At 44.2% G+C, this 24,083-nt stretch overlaps 1 protein-coding gene across 5 annotated transcripts in view; it reads left to right on the forward strand.

The window, feature by feature from the left end:
• The window catches only part of SLC22A23 (solute carrier family 22 member 23), a 198,286-nt gene that overhangs the window by 55,291 nt on the left and 118,912 nt on the right, over positions 1-24,083 (forward strand). For 2 of the 5 annotated variants that reach the window (XM_037842559.1, XM_037842561.1), the window contains one exon: positions 8,943-9,048. The exons of the other annotated variants lie outside the window; for them this stretch is intronic. In XM_037842559.1, the coding sequence (XP_037698487.1) occupies positions 8,943-8,977 (35 nt within the window). In that variant the 3' untranslated portion in view covers positions 8,978-9,048. Of the gene's footprint in view, positions 1-8,942; positions 9,049-24,083 lie in introns of those variants that run through there. 5 annotated transcript variants of the gene reach the window in all.

A 24,083-nucleotide genomic window follows, 5' to 3' on the forward strand; every position in this document is an offset into this window, starting at 1 on the left:
AGCTGCAGCCTGAGCTCGGAGAGAACTGACTTTGTGACAGTGACAAATTGTTTGATCACACTGAATTTCTGCCTTCCTCCTCATAAAGTCAGGGGGATAGGTTCTCAAACAAATGCCTGTGGAGCCATGGAATCACTTCTCGGAACCACGTGTGGGGAAGATGGCGCAGAAAGCAAAATCAAATTGAAAACCACTGGACTCTGCCATTTTCCGGTTTTAGGGATCTGTGACTCTTTGGTTCTAAACTCAACCATTAGTCAACTTCATTGTTGAATATTTCAGGGCTCGGAGAGGTAAACAGGGGGGTCTGGCCTCCAATTTGGGCCCCTTCTGTAGGTCCACATTAATAACCACAGTTGTTGGACTTTTGTCCTAACTCTTGGGGAGGCTGTCAGCCAAGTTTCTACAGAGGCTGTCTGGGAACAGATGTATAATAGGGTGGCATTAATGCTTAATAGCCTCCCTCTGCCCATAGTCCAGCTCCTGCCAGCATGTCAACAACCTTGCCCTTCCTGACCCCTTCTGGAAAAACCTTCTTGCTCACTTTGCAGTCTCCTTTCTTGCCTGGCAGACTCACAGGTCAGTTCCAGGAATCATGTTACACTCTGCTGGATTTCTTTCCCACCTGGAAAGCCATGATTAAATATAAAGCTAAAAGTTCTGCTGACTAGAAGAGGGGTTTTCAGACATGCAAGAAAGCTGTTTTGCACCAACTTTGCTTTGTTTTTATCCTTGAAACAATCTCAAGAAAAGAGGAAACAAATCAGCCACCTTCAAAGCAAGCAAAGGACAGCAGGTTCTTCCAAACATCCACGGGTAGCTGGTGGGAAGTAAAATCATTACTGGTTTGCTGAGATTCACTGTTAATGCAAAAGCCATAATCTTGGCTGTGGGAACAGAGAGAAATGAAACTCAAGTGGTGCAGAGCTGAGAAACATTGCTGTTAGTGCAACTCAAAATCAGCATGTCATGCTAGATATGCTCTCCTTCAAAGAGTTTATGTTCCGTTTTTTTGGTGATCTGAATGGAAACCCAAGACTGCTTTCTCCTTCACTTGTTCACTCAGCAAACATTTGAGGCCTACTAGGTGCCAGGGAAACAACAGCTTGTTAGCCCCTGCCTGGTGTACTCACTAAGTGCTCGGTGTTGTTAGGTGCTGGTGACACAAAGGCAGACAGATCTTCCTGCCCTCGAGGACATTCAGTGTTTAGTGAGTGAAAATGCTGGGACATAGCCTGATTTGTTCGGAGGGTGTCAGGAAAGGAGACCCTTGAGCTGTGAGTTCTGCAGAGTAAGGATGAGTTGGTGTTAGCTGCTTGCAGCAGGTGTTCATCAGGAGGGGACTCAGTGAAGTTTCCAAAGCTGAAGGAGCCTTGGGCTTTCTGGGTCCTGCAGAGATAATGGAGCCCAGAGTCTGAATTGGGAATTGGGAAGGAGAATGGGACAACTTGCAAAGATTCCATCCTCCGTGCTGAAGAGTTTAGATTTTAACCACTGAAGTATTGAGCAAGAAAGGAAGACCTTCGGATCCCTGTATCAGAAAGACAACTCAGGCTGCAGTGATGGAGAACAGACGAGGAAAAAGGTCAAGCTAAAAGCGAGGGGCTAATGCGGTAATCCAGGGGAGGCAGGAGAAGGGCCAGAACAAAGGCCATGGTCAAGGGAAGGGTGGGCTGAATAATGGGGTGTAGGGAAGAGGGAGGGCTGCATTGTTAGCCCAGGTACTTGGGGCCATATTGGTGCTCTTCCTTCAAATGGCAAGGCAAAGAATTTGGTCCAAGTGCTCTGGTTCCAAATCCTGAAATGTTTGATGCTGTAGAGCGCATCCTTTCTCTGGTGGCTTTGGCGGTGAAGATGGCGGCTTCTGTTCCAGACATGATGCCTTGGTGGTGGGCATCTGAGTGGAGTTCTTTAGTAGGTGATTTGCTATTCAGGAGTTCAGGAACAAGATCGTGCATTCTCAGCCTAAAGTCAGCAGTTAAAGCTTCAGCAAGAGCTGAGATCACCCTGCGATTGTGTAGCATGGGGAAAAAAAGTGGGTGGAGGTAGAAGAACCAGTTGAGAGAGACTGGAAGGAATAGGCTGAGTGGTAAGTGGAAGATAGGATAGACTGACAACCAGGAAGCTAAGAGAGGAGAGGCATTTAAAAGCAGGGAGGGACAACTGTGTGAAAAAATGCAGGACAAGGATTAAAAAATGCCCTTAGGATGTAGCCATGATGGCTTGGGAGGTCAGAGGCGATGGTGGCAGGAACAACTCCAATTCAGTTTAGTGATAAATATAATGTTAATTATTTCAAGCATGGGTTTTAAAAGAATTTATTCTAGTAACATTATATATATATATATACAATCTAAAATTTCCCTCAAGCATAGGTTGTCATTCATGTATGCCTCAGGGGAAGAATGTCTTGTCCTTACATCAAGTGTTTTAGAAAAAATAAACAAACAAAAAAAAACTTTCTAAGAGTGGTAATTGAGTGAAAGAAATTGAATTGGAAGACAAGTCAATAAGGACCATTTTGCCTTTAAGTCACCTGGAACAGTGAATTCCCATGACTCAGTAACTGGGATTTAAAATCTTTGGTCGAGTTGAGTTAGAGATGTGGTTTTGTTCTTTGTGCAATGTTATCTTGCTTATGCTGAGAGGCAGCACATGAAGATGTGGTACCCTTTTTCCCATTCACACATATGTGCACACACACAAGCGCAGGCATGCACACCCACCCACGTGTAAGCAGTTGGAAAGCTCTGGTGTGGCGAATGAGCCCAGCTTTGGGATATAAGCCCTAGTCCTACCACCTACCAGTTGTGATCTCAGACAAGATGCTTTACTACTCTAAATCAGTGGTTTGCTCACCTATAAAATATGGTGCAATGGAGGAGGGAATGAATATGATAGCTATTCATAAACCACAAATTTCCAGAGCTCTGTTGATGGGTGTTTGTGTGTTTGCATGCTTGCTTCTGTCCTTGCAAAGCCCAGTACTGAGATGACCAGTTCTTTCCTCCTCTGAGAGGGCAGGAGACTCTGCAGCACACAGCAGGCTTGGACATCTTAGCAGAAGAGGGACTTTGGATTGGGGGTGGCTGCTAGCTTATGATAGCACAGAATACCCCTGGTGGTCAGGGATGGGGGTGGTGGTGATGGTCAAGAATCTGCTTTGCAATCGTGTCTCCACTGGATGACTTGATAAATAGCCTCTCCTTTTGCATTTGTTCAGAGTCCATGTACGGCATTTGAAAAATCCTAACCACTTCTGCAGTGTGGGGGTATGAGGTTTAGAGCTATGTACCCCAGAAAAACATGTTCTTAAGTGTCATCCATTCCTGTGGGTTGAATCCAGTTGATGTAGGGCCTTTTGATGAGGTTACTTCAGTTAAGGTGCGGCCCAATTCAATCAGGATGGGTCTTAACCCTATTACTGGAGTTCTTTATAAATGGAATGAATTTCAGACAGATAGAAAACCCTGGGAAGCACAAAGCTGAAGGTTATCAGAACCCAGAAGAGAAGGGAGAGGCCAGGAGAGGCCGCCATGTGCATTGCCATGTAACAGAGGAGCCAGGACCAAGGATCACCAGCAGCCAGCCCCTGAACACCAGTCTTTGGGAAGAAATTGATGAGACATTGATTTTGACTTCTCTTAGCCTCAAAACCATGAGCCATTAGATTCCCATTGTTGAAGCTACCTATTGCATGGTATTTGCTTCAGCATCCAAGGAAACTGAAACAGGGGTGGGGAGTGGGGTGGGGGATGGTGATTAAAAAATTAAAGAGAAAATGCTCCTGGACAAATCATACCTAAGGACCTTGGGGTCTCCTGTCAGACACCAGCACTTGAGAAACCATCATACCCAGAACACTCCATTCATTGCCAAGAAAAGATACTGAAAAAATAAATACTAATCACCATTTTCAATATTTATCTTACATATATTCCAAAAAGCTATCCCTTTCCCTTCCCTATAGTGTCAACCCTTGTGTTCTATAAAAATGTCTATGGACATTGCCTGTCTATTTTTCAATGGTAAATAATGAGGCTTTCCAGTTATCTCAGTGCAGTTATTGGAATGGCCCTGTTGTTGCTAGTCTTCTTCCATGAAGTTAAATTTACCTTCCTTTGCAGTGGGACAGTTGCAGTTTCTGTTTGAGATGTGATCTGGGTGACAGTGTGTGCCCCTTTCATATGGTGTGTGTGGCTGTATGAAGAAGGGTCTTCCTTTGAAGTGGCTCAAGTTTCCTTGTCTATTGAGTTTTCAAATGACTACTGTAGGGAAAAGCTCTTTAGAAGCTGGAGCAGGAACGTGCTAGACTTAGCAGATATTTGAAGTGGAATGATGACGATTGATTTGCTGTACCCTCTGAAGAAGTGTTTCCTCTGTGTGAACATGGCCCAGCATCCAGTGTCCAGGTCTTTGGTCTTTGGAAGCCACGAGCACTGAGGCTGTTCTGCTATTTTCTTTCTTGGGAGGGGGTTACCAGTCCCAGTTCTTCTCCGTGGCATCAGCCAAACTCCATAGCAGGTTGGTGGGTGAGTGGACCTCCCTCTGAGGTAGCTTCCCTGGACTTCCCAGTGATTCTCTAACTGAAGTCAGACCCGTGGGTCCTCTGGGTGTTTCTTAGAGCTGAGACTCAACCTCAATGAAACCAGCTTGGAAGTCTGTGGAGCAGGGAAGGGCTGCACTTGGGCCGGGCAGGGCCACAGAGCTGGGCAGCCTCAGGGCCCCAGTGCAATTCCCTGGGAAACATGTGGGAATAGGGACATCAAGAAATGATGGATGTCTGATTGAGGGCTGCTGTTTTTCCCCCATTTCCCCTTCTTTCTGAACCTTTGATGATTCTTGTAGACAATGGTTGGTTTGTATTTGCCCAAAGTTGGTTCTGCTTGCTTCCTTCCAACCTGTGCTTTTGGAAGGCATCTCCATGCTTGTATTTCCTTTGGATCAGCTCTGGAAAAAGATCCAGTCCTCCTTCTAAGCCAACATCAGAGTTTTGGGATAAGGGCAGGGGAGAGGTAAAAGCTATTGAGTTCTAGGCAAGCTCCCCTGTCCAGACTCAGTTCTATATAATAAGAAGGGAAATGGTGTCAGTTCAAAATGCTGTGACTTAGAATTTCTGACTGTTTTTTTCCTGGCATCTATTTAATTCACCCCTGGCATGGCTCTCTGTATGTATAAACCCTGTGCCTCAAACTATAGGGGCTGCAGGGGTGGAGTTTGGGGATCAATATTTATCCATTTTGATAAATGGTATTGGCTTTTTGTGTTGAGTGGTGATGGGTAGTTACTCTTGCCCCGTTGCCTTTTGTCTCTGGTCATTCGTCCACTGTTTGGCTGACCTCAGTGTTTGAAGTTTGATCTTATCTTCTCTCTCATTATCTTGCTCCCTTACTTCCTTTTAGAAAGATTTGTGCACAGCCCCGGCAGGCATTTAAGCATTAGGTGTAGAGTAGCTGAGTTGAGTCTCATGTGGAGCATTCCTTTTTGTGTACCCAGTGTGAGGATGCATGTACCTCATTGTACATGCATTGTAATACAATGAAGCTGCACAGCCAAGTGGTATTTTGATCTGAAGGAGTGAAAATGGAGAGACCAATGAGGTCATGATGGCAGTTGTTTGATAAAAACAATGAGAAGCTATTTATCGGGCACTTTCTAAATTCACATCTTGTGCTCAGTGATACATTTGTATATATTTAAATTTCCTATTAGCCATGGTAAAGTAGATCCTTCTAAAAGCCCGGGCTTGCAGATAAGGAAACCAAGACTTCCAATCCCTGGACCCTTTCTGATTTGCTGGGGATACCTTTAAACAATAGCTTGAATTTATTGGATGTTTTTACAGTGCAACTTGACACTGTGCCAAGTGCAGTGTAATTAGGTCATTTAATCCACCCATGATCCTGTGATATGGACACCCTTTTTATTCCTCTTGTACAAATGGGAAACCTGAAGCTTAGGGGAAGGTTGCTTGCTGGAGGAGGAGGCAGAACTCAAATCCAGGTCTACAAGGCTCCAAAGCCCAAATTTGTAACCACTGCCTTGTCCCTCACCTCTATTTTTCTTTGACTAGAAATATTTTTTATTTTAACATTATTTGCATGTGTGCAAATATCTCATAAAGCATTTGCACTAGTTCTTAGAGTTTTTGAAGAACTACAAAACTCAAATATTAACAGCTCACAATTCCAAAACCAACACTGATTAGCAGCAGTACTTTCACGGGGTAGACAGTGCTTTTCCCCTGGAACTGAATCCCCTGTTCCCCTGGGGTGAATTAAATAGCAGAATAACATGGCTTCAGATTCAGCTCTATATTCAATCCATGTTGGCATTTTGACGTGAGTGATTCCAACGTGCATGATGCCTTGTCACTTAACTTTGCTGTCTCCATTGGTGTTGACAATTTTCAGGTTTTGCTGGTCTGGCATACTCAGGCTTAGCTTTCACTACCCCCTCTGCTCAGTGAGCTGTCCTCCGTCACTCATTTTAACGGGGTGTCCCTTGGTGGCTCTGCTAATCTTTCTGGTTCTCTTGAAGATAACATTAGATCTGTGACATTAATAAGATGTTAATATAATGGGTATTCAATCCATTTATGGCTGGAATTGAGACTGGAAGAATTTGTTATTGCCTGTTCCCTAATACTCTTACTGTTAATGAGGTTGGTCTTTCCAAAGACGGGGTGGGCACAGTCCATCTACCTGCGGAGGAAACATGGTCCTCAAGCCAACATGGCATTCACTGGGTACCATGAGATGACTCAGGGCTCCCACCTTATTCAAACTACTGGCCCAGCCAACCATGGGGCCATTTGGCCTTTGGTTGGCACAAAGGCAAACACAGATGCCATCATGAGCTCTGAAATCTTATGACCCTACTGTGTTACAGAATACTCAGCCCAGTGATCCAGTTTATGCTTACATTCATGTAGACTTTGATTTTCATTGACACGAGAGCACAACAATTTAAAAGCTCTGGTAGACTGCCAGGAGCACATCCACAGATGCCCCAGATCTTCCCACCTCACTTCAGGAAATTGTCCTGGAGCCTAGACCCATCTCTTTTATGCACTTTCTGGGTCCTCAGGCCTTGTCCCTTTCCAGTGCCCATCCGGTGCTTGGTGCCATGATTTGGTTTAGACCTGGTCCCTTGTCACCTTCCTGGAACAGCTTCTACTGTGGCTCCCAGGATTCCTTCTCCAACGTCCTTAGGATGAGGCTCCCTTCCCCCACACGAATCTCAGCCCATCTTTCTGAGGAGCCTGGCCAGCTCGGGGAACGATCTCCCCATGGCAGGAGACAGGGAATTGCAGCTGGGGGTGTGCAAAGATGTAATGGACGAAGGGCGAGGAAGGTTCTCCAAAAGGCCCAGGTCAGGGAGGCCATGGGTTCAAGAGAAGACATTTGAACCCATGTAGAAGTAGGCAGTGAGAGCCGTTGAGAGCTCTGTGGGAAAGAAAGTCCACGTGCACTGTTCTGTGTTTTGGGGAGATAATTCTGCAGTAATTCTCTTCTTTTCCCATGGGCTGCCACCAAGCATGAGTAGTTTGTGAAGTTTAACATGTTTGACCTGGTAACTTCCTCTTTGATTCAGAAGCCATCCAAGGAAATGTTAAATGGAAAATGAATCATCCAAATCTACATTTCCTGTAAATGGAATTGACCAAAGCCAGTCTTCTACTTGGTAGTTTTGTCACTGAAAAGATAGTCTTCCCTGGAACAATCTTCCTGTTTTCTCTTGTTTCACATGGTTTTCTTGAGTCTTATAGTTTTATTGGGACAGACAGATCATACCAACCACATATAAGAATTATCGTTCAAACTTTGATGTGATCTTGGAGTCGTCGGGGTATTATCCAGTTACTTCCTGATACGTGAGTCCCATTCTTTAAAAGCGTTTAATTGAATTACACAACACACCACCCGGTGAGTCCCAACCCAAAGTCCTGTGTTATAGAGGTGCCCAAATCCCTTTTGTTCCTCTGTAATCGTTACCCTAAAACCCAGTGGTGTTGTTCTCTGACCTGTTCATGGTTGAATCTTATTTTCTTTTTCCTTCATGGGGTCACTTTAGGGTCCTATTTCATGTTCTCTTCAGGAGATAATTGCTCTTTTGCTGTTTGTCCTAGACCTCCTTTTTGGCATTGTTCCCTTTCCAACTTGGGACGGTGGAAGCGAATGTTTGCACAGGTGGTGTTTCCATTCCATCACTGCTGTTTTGGAGTTTGGGGGGAGGGTGGGAGGAGTGCAGAGGGAGAGTTGTGCTGAGAGAGTAGAAGAGCACCAGTTCCTTTTGCATCCCCCCTTTTTTAAAGGGGTGATAAGGGAACTCGGAATGAAAGAGCGGTTGAAAACCTTAGGATAATTACCTTCTGATCTCTTCAAACACTGAGCCTTACTGTGAACAATGTGTAAGCATGAGCTTGAAGAATTCAAAACAAAAGGAGTGAGAACAATGGTTGTTACATGTCTCAGTTATAAAAGCAAAAAATAAAACCAAAAGGGAAGAACACATGCTTTTATTTTCTCCCCCTTTGTTTCCCACACATAATCCTACAAGACATAATTACTTTTTCTAAAGAAGAGCTTAGGTCAACGTCGAGAGCAGGGCTGGCCAATGGAACTTGCTGCACAGATGGAAATATTCTGTCCACATTGTCCAATTCTCTAACACTGACCACATGTGCTGGTGAGCACTGGAAATGTAGCTGGTGAGCACTGGAAATGTAGCTGGTGTGTCTGAGGGACTGAGTTTTTAAACTATAGTTGATTTAATTAATTAAATTTAAATTTAAACAATCACCTGTGGCTAATGGCTACCATATTGGATAGCGCTGGTTAGAGAGCAAGTGAAAATTAGAGACACTTGCCTCATTTCCCCCACTACCAATTTCACTGCAAAACTTCTCAGACTCTGAGCTATAAACATTGTCTCCACAGCCTCATTTCCCATTCTGCTGTCATGCTGCTCATGATTCCATCATCCCCGCCTGCCCCAGGAGAACTGTTCTTGCTAGTGTCACCAACACCATCCATGCTACCAAATACACTGGTAATTTTTTCTAATATCTCAATTGGACTTCTCAGCAGATTTTGATGCAGCTTTTACCACCCCCTCTTTCATTGGCTTCCTTGATACACCTCTGCTTGCTTTTATTCCTCCCTTTGCTATACCTTGAAATGTTGGAGTGACAGAGTCTTTGATCTGAGCTCAGCTCCTGACATTTCTCCGTCTAGAATTTCATCATGCCAGCTCTGCTGGAAGCAAGACCTTAAATAATCTTTATCTGCCAGTGATATCACCAACCCTGACCTTCCCGTTGATTTCCAAACTCATTTATCCAATTGCTTATTTGATATTTCCACCTGGACGACCAGTAGGCATTTCAAATTCAGTGTGGACAAGATAGAACCTCCATTCCTTCCACATCCTCCAAGTTATCCCTCCCAGCTCTTTCCAGTCTCAATAAATAGAACACCATCCTTCCAGTGGCATGAGCCAGAATTGTAAGAGTCATCTTTTCTTCCTCCCCCTCTCCCTTGATCCACGAATCCTCTCGGCTGCACCTCCAAATTCTATTCCGAGTCCATCTGTTTCTCTCCACCCCCACCTCAGCCACCCTAGGCAAGGTCTTTTGCTTTCGTGCCTGGGCAACTGCAGTGGCTTCCCAACTGATCTTCCTGCTTTCTCCTCTCAAACCTCCACAATTAAGCCTTCACTTACTACCAGGGCGATATTTATAAAAACATGACTCAGACCACAAACTCGCCCATTTGAAACCCTCCGTGTGCATTAGGATTAGCTTCATTTGCGAGGCACTGAAAACCAAAATGACAGGAATGTAAATAAAGTAGAAGTTTATTTCTACCATCAATATAGTCATTCCAGGGCTGGCATGGAGGTCTTCTGACATTGGGGACCCAACCCCCCTTCTGTGTGCTGTTCTAGCTGTCATGTCCACCTTCCAGCCAGGAGAAAGGGGGAAAAGAGGAGAAGGGAGCAAGCTCACCCATTAATGGGTGAATAGGTCACCCACTAAGGTAACTGCTCAGAAGCCCGGGTACCACTTCTTTTATCTCTGGGCCAGACTTAGCAGTTCCATGATTTGGGTGATTTCTTGAGTTGGCTGAACGTGAGTAACATTGTCATGTGGTGCTGCCTTTTTTCTTCTACCTTTTCTTACTCTGGGTCATTGGACATGAGGTTTGGTGTAGCCCATGTGTTGTGAGGGGAGTCCATTTCCTTTACCCAACTGTGGCTCACATCCGTTGGTTGTTCAGAATGGGCCAAGGGACAGATGGGAGCGCCTAGCACGCCATGGTGGGGGAAGTCTACTCATTTCATCGCAAACTAGGCCTTTCTCTGAAACACAAAGTGATGACGTCAAGTCATATTTTAGCCTGTTCTTTGAATTGCTGCATGTTATTATTATTTTTTTTTATTTTCCAAAATTCAGAAACTTTCTATACTCACCAAGCAACAATTTCCCCTTCCTCTCTACCCCAATCCCTAAGTAACCTCTAATCTATTTTCTGTCTCTACAGATTTGCTTTTTCTAGATACTCCCTATAAATGGAATCATACAATATTTGCTTTTTTGTATCTGGCTTATTTCATTCAATATAATATTTTCAAGGTTCATCCATGTCATAGCATGTACCAGTACCTTGTTCTTTTTTATTGTTGAATCCTATTTCATTCTATGGCTGAAACACATTTGTTTATCCGTTCATCTGTTTAGATGGACCTTTGGGCTGCTTCTACCTTTTGACTATTGTGAATGATGCTGCTGTGAATGTTGGCCTAAAAGTTTCTGTTGGAACCCTGTTCTCAGTTCTTTGGGGTATATTCCTAAGAGTAGAATTGCTGGGTCATATGGTAATTCTATGTTTAACTTTTTGAGGAACCACCATACTGCTTTCCACAGTGGCTGCACGATTTTGCCTTCCTCAAGTGTTATTTTTTGATGACAATCCAAATCAGTTGTGCAAAGTTAGCAAAAAGGCAAACAATGGGAACCAGACATTGAGACTGGTTCTCCACTGATAGGTATGGTGGTGTGCTGTTGGATTTCAAGCAGCTGGTAACAATTTCAGATGCAAAGGTCAGAGCTCTTCCACTTCTGCCTAGTTGGCCTTGGTTGATTCAGATGCTGTCACAAGGCAAGAAGAACAACCTTTTCCCTGTACTTTATCCTGCAGAGAACCTAGACCAGAGATCCATGCACCCCCTCCATCAACCTGATGCGTTGGGTTTCCTATAATCACCTTGTCCTTTATAAGCCAGAAGGATGAGGTGATTATAGGAAAACGGTCTGGAAAGGGGGTGAAGTGGGCTCTAAGAACAGTAGAAAGGCCCCAGAGTGCTCTCAATAGACATGTCTTCTGTTTTCCCCTCTTCCCTCCTCAAAAGTCACCAGCTTGCTTCTCTTGCCTCAACCTCCTCCTCTTAATTCCCTGCACACACTGCCCATGCTGGTGTTTTTATTTATTAGTCTCCACCTGTGCCGGTTTGGATATAGTATGTCCCCCCAAAAGCCATATTCTTTAATGCAATCTTGTGGGGGCAGATTTATTAATCTTTCTAATTAAGTGACCTCTTGATTGGCTGTTCCCATGGAGATTTGACCCCATCCATTTAAGGTGGGTCTTGATTTAATCACTGGAGTCTTATAAAAGAGCTCACAAACAGAAGGAGCTCAGAGCAGCTGAGAGGGACGTTTTGGAGAGCAGCTGAGAGAGACTTCTGGACAGAAGGTTGCTGTTGCTTTGAGATGCTGGCCCAGAGTGTGCTCTGGAGAAGCTAAGAGAGGTCAAAACACCCCAAGAGCAGCTGAGAGAGACTTTTGGAGAGATGCTTGGGAACTGACACTTGGAGATGCTTGCTAACATTTGGAGATGTTAGCACAGAGTTTGCTCCTGAGAAGCTAATAAAGACAAGCCCAGAACATTTGGAAAAAGCTATTTTGAAACCAAAACCCAGGAGCAAAGTATCAGCAAACACCAGCCACATGCCTTCCCAGCTAACGGAGGTTTTCCAGATGCCATTGGCCATTCTTCAGTGAAGGTGTCCGTTTGTTGATTCCTTAGTTTGGACACTTTCTGTGGCCTTAGAACAGTAAATCTGTAACTTAATAAACCCCCTTTATAAAAGTCAATCCATTTCTGGTATTTTGCATAATGGTAGCATTAGCAAACCGGAACACCCTCCCTGAAGGATGCATATGTAATACCAGTGCTTGTGTCCATCTTGCGGATTCTTATGACCCCAAAGACTGAATAAATCGTTGGGTAAATCCTCTTCCGTGTTTCTCTGGAGGGTTTAACTCCTTCCTGTTTCTAGGACAAGGGATGCATTTTGGTCATTTATAAAATGATTTGACATCAGGAGCTGGAAAAATGATCAGTCTGCTTGGATATAGACTGCAGTAGGTCTTGGTTGGCTTTGAGAGGTGTGAGGTGAGAGGAACTGTGTTTGCCAGGGGTGCCTTGTGGGGCTTCTGTTTCATGCAGCAAGAAATTCTCCAAAAGAAATTCCATGGTGCATGCCACAGTGGGGGCCCAAAACTTTCCATCTTTGGGTTGCTCCCCCCATGACTTCTCCTTTCCTGCCAAACCCACCACCCCAAGAGAATTTCATCAGGGAAGCAACAACTGCTGTATCTCTTCAACTCTTTGAATACCAAGCAAATATCCTTCCTTGTTGCTTTTTTTAAACATTTATTTTGAAATAATTTAGACTTACAGAATTATCTTAAAGGTAGTACAGAGTTCCCATAGACCCTCCACCCAGTTTCCTGGAGTGTTAACATCTTACAGAGTCGTGGTAAATTTATCAAAGCTAAAGAATCACCATTGGTACAGTGTTGGGCACCAGTCTTTCCTCTAAGATTCTTTTTCTGTTCCAGGAGACTACATTGCATGTATCGTGCCCGCTTAGACTCCTCCGATCTGGGATAGTTTCTTGGTCTTTCCTTGTTTTTCATGACCTTGATATGAGTGAAGAGTGTTAATTGTTTATTTGTAGATTGTCCATCACTTTGGTTTTGGCTGATACTGTCTCATGATCAGACTGAGGTTATAGATTTGGGGGGAGAATGTTGCAGAGGTGATACACCCTTTCCACTTCACCCCATCGGAGGTGTGCCAACATGACCCATCAGCAGTGATGCCAGCGTTGGTCCCAGATGGTGTCAGCTGGGTTTCTCCACTGGAGAGTTACTGTTTTTCCCTTCTCACTCTTTATTTGTTAGAAGTACATCACTTATTAGATTAATTATTACTTATCTAACTATTTATTATTAATCTATTTTTTAGACTAATTATTTGTTAGAAGTGCTTCAATTTTTTTTTCTTTTTTAAGGCAATTTTATTGAGATGTAGTCACACACCATACAGTCCATCTAAAGTATACAATCAGTGGCTCACAATATCATCACATAGTATCATCACATAGTTGTGCATTCATCACCACAATCAATTTTAGGACATCTTCAGTACCCCAGGAAAAAAGGAAAAGAGAAAAAAAGAGAAAACCCAAAGCATCCCATACCCTTTTCCCCCTATCATTGATCCCTAGCATTCATGTGATACATTTGTTACTGTTGATGAAAGAATATTAAGATGTTACTGTTAACTGTGGCCCATAGTTTGCAATACTTACCTTTTTTTTTTTTTTAATGGAAGGGACTCCTCCCATAAAAGAAGGGCAGGAATTCCGTGTTGTGGGTGTGCTGCTGTTTACCTCTCCACCCCTCTCCTACTTGTGTCTTTTTAAATTCATAGTACTTCTTTTTGATGAGGATTTTGTGAAAAACTAATGTAAAAAGATAGCTGAGTGAAGCTAGGGGAGTAAAGGTGGTGTGTGTGTGTGTGTGTGTGTGTGTGTGTGTGTGTGTGTGTGTTTTGTTGTTATTTTTCAAGACGACAATGGTGGCTTAAGTGACTGAACCAGCAGGAAGGTCTGGGGCACTCATTCTCTGGGCGCCCAGTCTGGGAGAAGGGGCATTTCCTCGTTCTTTGTGGACACTGGATCTGTGTGTAAAGAGCATAAAGGGTTCTGGGCCACAGAAAATAGCCAGAACTTTTCAGATTTCTTTCTGAGGGTACTCTGGGGAGGGGGAGCATGTTCCGGGCTGGGAGAGGGTACCGTGAGGTGAGAGAGTGAGCCCCACAGTGGGACAGCATGTCCTGGGTGTACCCCAGGGTAGTAGAACGTGTCCTGGGTGTACCCCAGGGTGGGAGAAGTTCCCTGGGGTGGGAGACCATGAGCTGGGGTATACCCCAGGGTGGGAAACGGTGCCTCAGGGTGAGAGGGCATGTCCTGGCATGGGAGAGCATGTCTTGGGATGAACCCCAAGGTGAGACAGGGTGCCCTGGGGTGGGAGAGCGTGGTCTGGGGTGGGAAAGCAAGCCCGGGAGGGAGTATGTGCTCAGGGGTGGCAGAAGGACAGGGGTGTGTATTCCCCTGCCACCTCCCTAGCCAGCTATGCAACCCCCGAAGGCTCCCCGGCAGCCCCCGACTGACTTTCATCCTCTGTAAAACAAAGAGTTGGTTCTGGAAGGTTCTGAGCACCTGGCTAAGGCCGGGCGTCCTGAAACACAGCCTCAGAGCTGGGCAGCAGGGGGGTCCTGGGTAGGGCTGGTGCTGGGCAGCCCCCTGGCACTGATGACAAGGCAGCCCAGAAGGAGGTGTCTCGGGGCTCTGCCTTCTCCTGAATCCCTCCCCCCACTTTCCAAACAAGCAAACTTCTGAAAGAGGAATGGAGTCCCACTTACAGAATTCACATATGCAGGCTTTTATGTGAACAAGTGGCATTTTCTCTTTTCCACCCTTTTCAGTTCTGAAGCCTGTCTCCTTTTCCCCATGCTTTCTTGGGCCGTCTCCACACACAAATGCCCCCTTTTGCTCTTCCTTTCTTACTTTTCCCTTCACATTTCTGAATATGTTATAGTGAGCTTTCAGAGTGTCAGGGCTCCCCCCGTCTGTTTCCAGTTAATGTTGAGCTGGGTCACCTAATAATCCATCTTGACAGGTAATTAGAGACCCAGGGCGAGTGTTGAAAGGTGTCGGTTTTTAAAGCCCATTGAAATCTTTCTTTGGTGACCAGCACAGACTCATGTGTAATGAATGAGAGTTTGGAGAGCCGTGTCATTTCGAGTGCGATGCATTTAATTTGGCAGCGTCCTGCTTGAATTCAGAGCTGGGGCACTTGTTGCAGTGTCTCGCCAGCCTAATGGATTATTCGGTGGATGTTCTTGGTTGAAAATGAACTGGAGAAAGGAAAAAAAAAAAAAAAAATCAGATGACCAAATTTCCCCAGTGCAGAATTCCAGCTTAATGCATCATCTCTCTGTCCTCGCAACAAAGTGTTGTCTGAGGCATGTTGAGGACAGGAGGTTTGGGTTTTTTATATGGGCAAGTGCAGCTTACCTAAAATTAGGGGAGAAAGGGGGCATCCTAGGTGGTACTGAGTGCTTGCCATGGCCTTGGACGACTTCCTCCATGGAACCAGCGGACTTCGAAGGAAGCCAAGACAAGGCCAGTTGTAAGGGACAAGCCTAGTGTAGTGCAAACTCTTGGTCATGCAGTTCAGATAAGATGCCCCCTGCCCTTTTTTTTTTTTTTTTTTTTTTTTTTTGAGACTTTTAAAGTCATTGTATTCTTTGGAGAATATCTTTGAGGATCTGGTCCAATCGATCACAAACATTAATGAATAAAAGTTTATGTTGACACTTTTTTAAGGAGAAGGAACAGAGAGGCAAAAAAATGGGGTCATTATGTAGCAGTTAAGGTATGCATTTGAACCTGGATGGCATGATGATGGAGCTAGAAGGCAGGACTGTTGTCACACTTTGTTTTGTTTTGTTGGTAACATTATGTACATATACGTCTGTCCTTGTCCAGGAAAATGTGTCTCGTAGGTCATTTTCCCACTGACATGATTTTAACGTATTCATCAAGTGTTTCTAACATCCATAGTTTTCACTTAGCTATAGTTTTAAAGAACTGAGATGGATTTTAAATGGAAGTGCTTGTTTAAAGTAAGTGAGAGATTGAAATCTATGGTTATAAAATTAACGTAGGGTAGGAGCATTTTATTTACTTTAGAGAGGGAGCATTTGCTTTGCAAAGACTCACCATGGAATGTCTTTATGATTCCTAGCTCTATTAATACACTAATATTTAATTGAATGTACAAAAACTTTTTTCTACCCGTTTGTAACAGTGTGTAGGTGTGTAGTGTATAAACATCTGTTGTTGTAATGTCACACCTCTTAATTTTAGCCTGGCCCCTATTTTTTTTCTTTTTTTTTTTTTTCATAAGTAGTGCATGTCATCGCTACTTGCAAACGGGGATTAGCTTTATTCTTGTCTTAGTTTCCCAGCTGTTATGACAAAGTCTGTATGTGGGTTGGCTTAAACAACAGGCATTTATTGGCTCACCATTTCAGAGGCTGGAAGGCTTGCTTCTTCCTGGGGTCAGTAGTTTTCTGGTTGGCCGGCAATCCTTGGGGTTCCTTGGCTTTCCTGTCACATGGCGATGTCCTCTCCTTTCTCTTCTGGGTTCCATCAACTTCCAGCTTCTAGCTGCCCCACTTGGCTTTCTCCTATAAGGCCTCCCATGAGAAGATTAAGAGCCATCCTGCCTGATTCAGTTGGCCTCACCGTAACTGAAAATAACGTCTTCAAAATTCTTAATTTACAATGGGAACTTAACCCTACAGGAATGGGGTTAAGATTAAGAACATGTTCTTTTTGGGCTACATCTGCCACAATTTTGGATCAAGTAGAAACCTGCAAGGACATCAGGATAGCAGAAGAAGGTGACATTGCCACACTCAGAAGAGTCTTTCCAAATGGTAACTGCAAGTATGTCACTTTGCTCCATGGCTTTCATCTTTCAGAGACTCCGCGTTGCTTCTAGAATGAAGCACAGATTCTCCCTTGTGATTTGTGAGATGTCATAACATTGCTCAATGGGTGCTCCCAGCTTGGTGTCCCCCACAACCCACCTCGCTTGCTCTGCTGGATTTGCTGAGCCAGCTTTGATTCCTCAACCCCCTTGCATTCGGTTGCATCTCCGGGCTTTTGCACAGGCTCTTCTCCCTGCACACTAGAACACACTTCCTCGACTTCATCTCTGGGCAAAATTTGCTTGCAAAGTCTTTAGGTAGCGGATGTGCCCTTTTCCCTGCAGCTTTTCTCCCGTCCCCTAGGATCTGAGTGAGGTGCTCTTCACCTGCGTGCCAACAGCACGTCCTGCTGTCCGCACAGAATTGTGATACCCATCATGTTGATTCCATGTTTACAGATGTTTACTTTTGTTACATACTGAGTGAATATAAAAACACTCATGAGATATATGCCAGGTATAAAGATGCACACTTGCATACTCACCAGTCAGTTCGGAGATAGAACGTGACCATTACTTTGGAAGTCCCCTTGCGTGTCCCTCACCAGCCCTTCCCCACCACCCCAGGTAACCACGAGACTGGGCTTCATGCTACTGGTTCCCTTTTCTTTATAGCTTTACTTAATCTATTGTTATCTCATAAACAATATCTTGTGTAGTTTTGCACGTTTTTGAACTTTTCATCAGCAGAAGCATACCATATGTATTTGCTCTTCTGTATGTTTTATTTCACTCAGCTTATAGCTGTAATTCATTCCTTTTCACTGCTGTTTGACTGGACCACTATTTTTAGTCCTGTAATTACTTCATTTAATGTATCTCTATTCCTTCTCTTTTCCTTACAACACCCCCTTCACCCCATCATGCAGTTTTAAACTTCAGAAAGGCAGAGATTGAGGTTTTCTTGCTCGTTGTTATATCCCAATATCTGGCACATAAGAAAGCATTTGCCCAATGAAATGAATGCCCCTTGGTCTAAAGGTCTGTCTGTGAGCAGTGAGTGGACTTAACCATTCCATTGCTAATCATTAGCAATACCATTCTTTTTTTGGCAAAAGTTCTTGCCTTCCTATACCATTTCACCACATAATATTCTAGACTAGGGCTCAGCAAACTTTTTTTGTAAAGGGCAAGATGTTAAATATTTTAGTCTTTACAGGTCATGTGCTTTTTGTCACAGTGACTCAATTCTACCATTGTACTGTGACAGCAGCCGCAGACAATATGTCAACGAATGGGTGTTATAATAAAAATTTATAAAAATGGATGGTGGTGAGCAGAGGAATGGATAAACAAAATGTGGTGTATACACACGATGGAATATTACTCAGCCTTAAAAAGGAATGAGGTTCTAAAACATGCTGTGTTGAAGACAACATGTTGAGTGAATTAAGTCAAACACAATAGGATGAATATTTTATGATTCCAATTATATGAAATGGCTAGAATGTGCAAATTCATAGAGAGAGAGAAAAGAAACTATAGGTTACCAGGAGTGAGGATCCTGGGGAATGGGGACTTAGTGCATAATGGTACAAGGTTTCTGTTTGGGGTGATGGGAAAGTTCTAGTAATAGATGGTGGTGAGCGTAGCACAATACCGTATATATGATTAATCCCACTGAATGGTGTGCTTGGAAGGGGATGAAATAGGCAAGTTTATGTTGCCTGTATGTATCTACAATTGGGGGAGGGGGGAGCAACTAAAGAGACAATGACAATTAAATGCAATCCGTAATTCTGAACTAGATAATGGAGGAGAAAAGGCCCAAAAGGGTATTACTGGGACATATGTAAAAACTGACATACAGACGGGAAACTTTATATCAATGTTAAAATTCTTGGACTTTATAACTCTGCATAAGGTGGTTACATAAAGTGAATACCTTTGTTCTAAGGAAATGTGTATAGAAGTATTAAGTGTTCAAGGAGCATGATGTATACAGCCTTCTCTTAAATGTTTATAAAATAGATAAATAGAGATAGATAGATATAGATAGGGAGGGAGGGAGGGAGGAAGGAAGGGCAAATGTGGCAAAATTTTAAAAGTTGGTGAATTTCTGTATCTGGGGGTGATGTTGGAGTTCTCAGTATGGGTTATGTATTATTTTTTTGCAACTGCCCTATAAGTTTGAAATCATTTCAAAGTGAAAAATTTTTTAAAAATAGAAGAAATGGACAGAAGGCCTGGCCTTTCTACCCTGAAATGTATCCATTCAATCAAAAGCAAAACAAAACAAAACGCATTACCTCTTTTGACTCAGGGCTCTCCATTAAAGCTTCTTACAACTTCCAGAAAACCCCTGAAACAAACAAACAAAACCAGATGGAGGGCCAGATTTGGCCACAGGCTTTCGTTTGCCAACCCCTGCTCCAGAGACCGCCTCTGGTTGGAAGGGAGGACACTCCTGCCACTGGGTCAGCAATAGGAAACCCAGTTCACACCTTTGCCTTTGGAGGGGCCTCCCTGTTTAGTAGAGACAGGGACAGACAGAGCTGGGTTTGCAGCACCTGCTGAGGCCATAAGGCAAGAGAGCAGGGCTGGTCAAGGCAGAAAGGGGGGCAATTTTCACACCAGGACAGCCTGCATCCTGAAGGCTGATATGTTATAAATAGACTGTGAGACAAAGGCAGAAAGAAAAACATGACTCTACCGTTTGGGTTGCAGGCTGGGACGAAGTTTGGGTATCCCTCTCTCCTCCTTTTGTCCCTGATCCTTTGTTCCCTGGTTCGTCTCCAGTATCCGAGGCTTGAGTGGGGCTGTCAGGCATTCAGAGAGCTACTCAGTCAAGCATACAGAATATATTCTGATGGAGGAAATATTGATTGCATTTGAACCGCACAGCACAGCGTCTTCGAAGAGTTCTAAGTGCAAGTGGAGGAATGACCTTTACTGGGTCATTTTTCTCAAGTTAAAGTGGACACCCTTGTATTTCATGATATCCCGGGATGAATGAGGTAGAACTTGGCAGTGAAAACAGTGAGCTTTGGGCAGGCAGAGCTGGAATCCCAGTTTATGCTCAGTTTTCTCGTTATTTACCTGGAGATATGGGTAGATACTGCCTGCACAGGATCTCCATGGGGGATGTGACTTGCTTGTTGTGGTGACAAATGATGGAAAGAAATGTGGATGTAGGGAGGTCAAGGTGATGATGAGGAGGAAAAGAATTGAAACCGCAATCATCAGTGCTTATGAACCCCGGCACGTATCATTCTCCATTCCTTGTTTCTTCCTCAAAGTGAGCCCATACGGAAGGCACTCTTGCTCCCCCCGTTTTACCAGTGAGGACCAAGAAACAGAGAAGGTAAAGCACTTGCTGGTGAGCTTTGGAACCAGGAGTCCTACACAGAGTGTAAGGCTCTGGAGTCCCTATTCTTACTCACATCAGTACTGCTTCTCAGAATGACAGTACTGAGGCTTTATGTTTTATCATCATTACATTTTTATTGGGGAGAAGCCCTGAAACCCCTCACTCCGGAGGAGACTGGTCAACCCCATTCCATTGCCCTGTGGTTGGTCATGCCCAGCCTAGGGCAGAACAGACGAAAGCTACCCTTGTTTGAAAAGTCTCTGAAAATAAAAAAATAAAAAAAAATCAGGCTGAAGACAACTGAGCCTCTGCTATGCTCTTAGCCACTGCACCGAGTCAGGCTTATTTTTCTCACCTCCCCACAGAGAGAGGCAGGGTGAGATGCTGTGTCTCAATGCCTCGCGGAGACAACTACAGCAAGGGACTTCTGATGGTCCCAGCGATGGAGCTAGGGCACTGTTGAAGGAGGCATGGAAAGTGGTTCTAGACCCATCAGCCGTTTCTCTGAGGACACAATGCATCCAGGAAATGGCATCGAGGTCCATGCATGTGATGTGTGTTTCAAGCATTTTCGAAATGTTGCAGAATCCACTCTAGAAAACAAAGGGTCAGTATCGTCAGTGCCTTTGGCCAATGTTTCCCTTGAGGTTGAGTGGGTTCTTATGACCAGTTCTGCCCAATGAGCTGAGAGAGGAAGTGGCACGTCCCTTCTGGGCTGGAGGCTCTAATGACCCATGTCCAGTCTTCTAGCACATGGAACAACAAGATTCAAGATGGCGGCTGCTCTTTCGGCTGCATCCCCAAGTGACGATGTGAGCAGAGCCCCCGACCAACCCTCAATGGGCATGCCCAGTGGGAACGAGAAATAAACTTTCCTGTTTTATGACTCTGAGATATTTAAGGGTTGTTTGTTACTGCAGCATTACATAGCCTAAGACTGATACACAAGTTGGAGGTTTCCTGCTGTCCTTACAAACACCTTGTTGTATTTGTTTATTTGTTTGTTTGTTTTGACTTGATGTGAGTTAGGACTAGCGTGAGAGAACATTAATGTTGACTTTGGGTATATAGAGTTTTGTAGAGAGTAAGGTAATTTACAAAAATAGAGTTCAATTTTGTGGAACTTTGTACATCTTGATTTAAGTCTACCAAAGTGGCTGGTTTCATGATAATGTCAAAGAAATGTATATTTCATTTGTTGGGCCGTGGTTATGGGACTCAAAAGTGTATAAATAATACTAGCTGATGCATCCCAATGAGCTATGCCCTTGAGTATTTTTTCTTATCAGTTCCTTATTTATTATTGTGGTTTGAAATAATTCTTTATGGGAGAACGTTCCACAAACTTCCTACCCAACTGCATCAGATTTTACAGGATAGGTTAGAGTAGGTGTTGTATTCAACAGTATCATTCCCATGTGCTCAGACTGATTCCTGTCAGTTTGAAACTTGCATCTAAACATCTCCAAAACCTGCTTACCTTGTTGAATTTGGGCAAACCATTCACCTTCCAATGTTGGTGTAATTCTTCCAATTATCAATTGCCGCTCCAATCCAGGACCTGTTTTCTGTTAACTGAAGAGTTATTTAGGGTTTCTGTACCTTTCACCATTCATCCCCTCATTCTTTTTCATATTCTCGTATTCTCATATTCCCTTATTCTCCCTCTCTCTCTCTCTCTCTCTCTCTCTCTCTCTCTCTCTCACACACACACACACACACACACACACACACACATTCTCTTTCTCTCTTTCCAAAGATTTACATTGATCCTGTTCTAAGAACGCCGACACTTGGGAAATGTCTGCACATTCATCATCCCTAATGAACAAAACTGCATGAACCCTTTGAAAGGCTTCTTCTGGGAACTCGGGGAGGCTTGTTGAGTAGTGTTGGGTAATCTGAGCTCACCCCAGCTGCAGGACTTCAGCTTGAATTGTCTAAGTTTCTGGCTTAAGCACATACTCCAGAGGTCTAGGCCTTCAACTTGCATTCAAGGTGATGGGGGAAGTATTTTAGTATTTTAGCATGTTAGTGTTGGGAGAAAAGAAAACTGGCATCATTCTAATTTCCACGCCCCATCAAGCCAACTGCCTTTCTCTTTCACTTAAGTTAAAAAATCAGAAACCAAATGGAAAGTACTGTCCATCTCCCCACCTTTCCATCCCTCCATTCTCCAGCCTCCTCCTCCAAGCCCCTCAAATATAATACCTTGAAATTGCTGCAGAGTGTTCTTTAATTCTATGACAGTGCTCCAAAGTCTAAATTTTATGACTGACAATGAGAAACACACCCTGAACTTTCTCAGAGAGCATCTGCTTATTTTTAGAATATTTAGAGTGTCATTAAAAAGGTGAGCCTGTCCTTCAAAGAACGTCCAGTCTAGCTGGTAATCAAAACACTTTTGCATGAAGAAAGAGTATTTTGGGAGGGAGAAATGCCCCAAGCTCTTCGGTGTAGAGAAGTAAGTTTTAGAAATGCTGCTCTAGGCTAGACTCTGTATTAGAGAGGAGAGTTTATCCAAGAGGCAGTCCAGGAGTAGGAGAAAATGACCACGGCAAGTCAGACTCACAGCATGGGGGTGGACTGGCGGCATGGCCCGGAACCAAGCAGTCAGAGCAGCAGATGTCATTTTGTAAAAAGATTTTTCATGCAGTTAGAGATGCTGATATGGGAGCCCACATTTAATGTCCTTCCAGCCTGTTATTCCTGGGAGGCCTGTCCATGTTGTCATGCCGAAGCGTGATCAACTGTTAGCCATTTTGACCTTTGACCTCTCCATGCACCCACCTGACAGATGTAGGTCAAGCTAGAGGGGGCAAAGTGTCCTTGGGCAACTGAGCCTGAAGTACAAAGTCCATGGATAATATTAAAGGCTGAAGGAGGAGTCAAGGGCAGAGAGAAATTTGTCAAAATTTTAAGTATGTGCTGCCATTGCTGGTTTCCAGGCAAACAGTTTCCATGACAGAGGTTGACCAGTACTTCAGACGCCCAGGATTCTTTACATGGGTCCTGTTCCTTGGTGAGCAAAACTATGTATGTCCCATTACTCTTGTAGAGGCCGTTGGGACTGGGAGGGCCTCGATGTGCTCCGGAGTCTGACAGTTTTGCTCATTGGTGACCACATGTCTGCACTGTGGGCAACTGTCAGGAGGGCAATGGAAGGCCGTGCTGCCCTCATGTTGCTCACAGGCTGGAGGGGGAAAGAAATGTCAGCACTCAAGCTGTTGGGGCATGAACTGGGCAGCTGCCCGCAGCCAGCAGGTCTGTAAGGGCCTGGGTCAGAGCCAACCCATGTCCTCGGCGTGCAGTGTAAGCCTGCAAAGAACTGGCCCATCCCACTTTTTCATCTCTGTCCTCAGTCTCTTGACCTCCAGCATCACCCTGCTTCTCTTACACCTGAAATCCCCTCTTCCTCTGCCCAGCATTTACATATCCAGACCCTACCAGTTTCTTCATCAGGCCAATTCAAAATGCCTTTGCCTGTTCCGTAGGTTTACAGATCTTCTTAATGTCTCCCCTACCCCCAAGCCAGTGGGCAAGTCTCACTCTTCTGAAGCCCCTGCATTACACGCGACCTTCTCATGATGTGTATCGCTGAGTCTTCTCTCTACAGCCAGCCTACAAGGCTAATGTGTGCCTATCTGTTTTTGTCCAAGGGACCCGCTACAGTGACTTGAACTGTATTTAAGAGACACTACAATATCTGTAAAGTAAGTGAATGAATTAAGAAATGGTGTAGGTCGGCTTAAAAGTTATGGAAATAGAGAAGGGAAAGAACGGCATGAGTTGGAGAGAAGGGGAGTCTTCCAGAGGAGGGAGGGCTGGAGATGGTGGTATTTGGTTTGGCGAATG

Source organism: Choloepus didactylus, chromosome 7 (assembly GCF_015220235.1).
Source record: "Choloepus didactylus isolate mChoDid1 chromosome 7, mChoDid1.pri, whole genome shotgun sequence".
Taxonomy (NCBI): domain Eukaryota; kingdom Metazoa; phylum Chordata; class Mammalia; order Pilosa; family Megalonychidae; genus Choloepus; species Choloepus didactylus.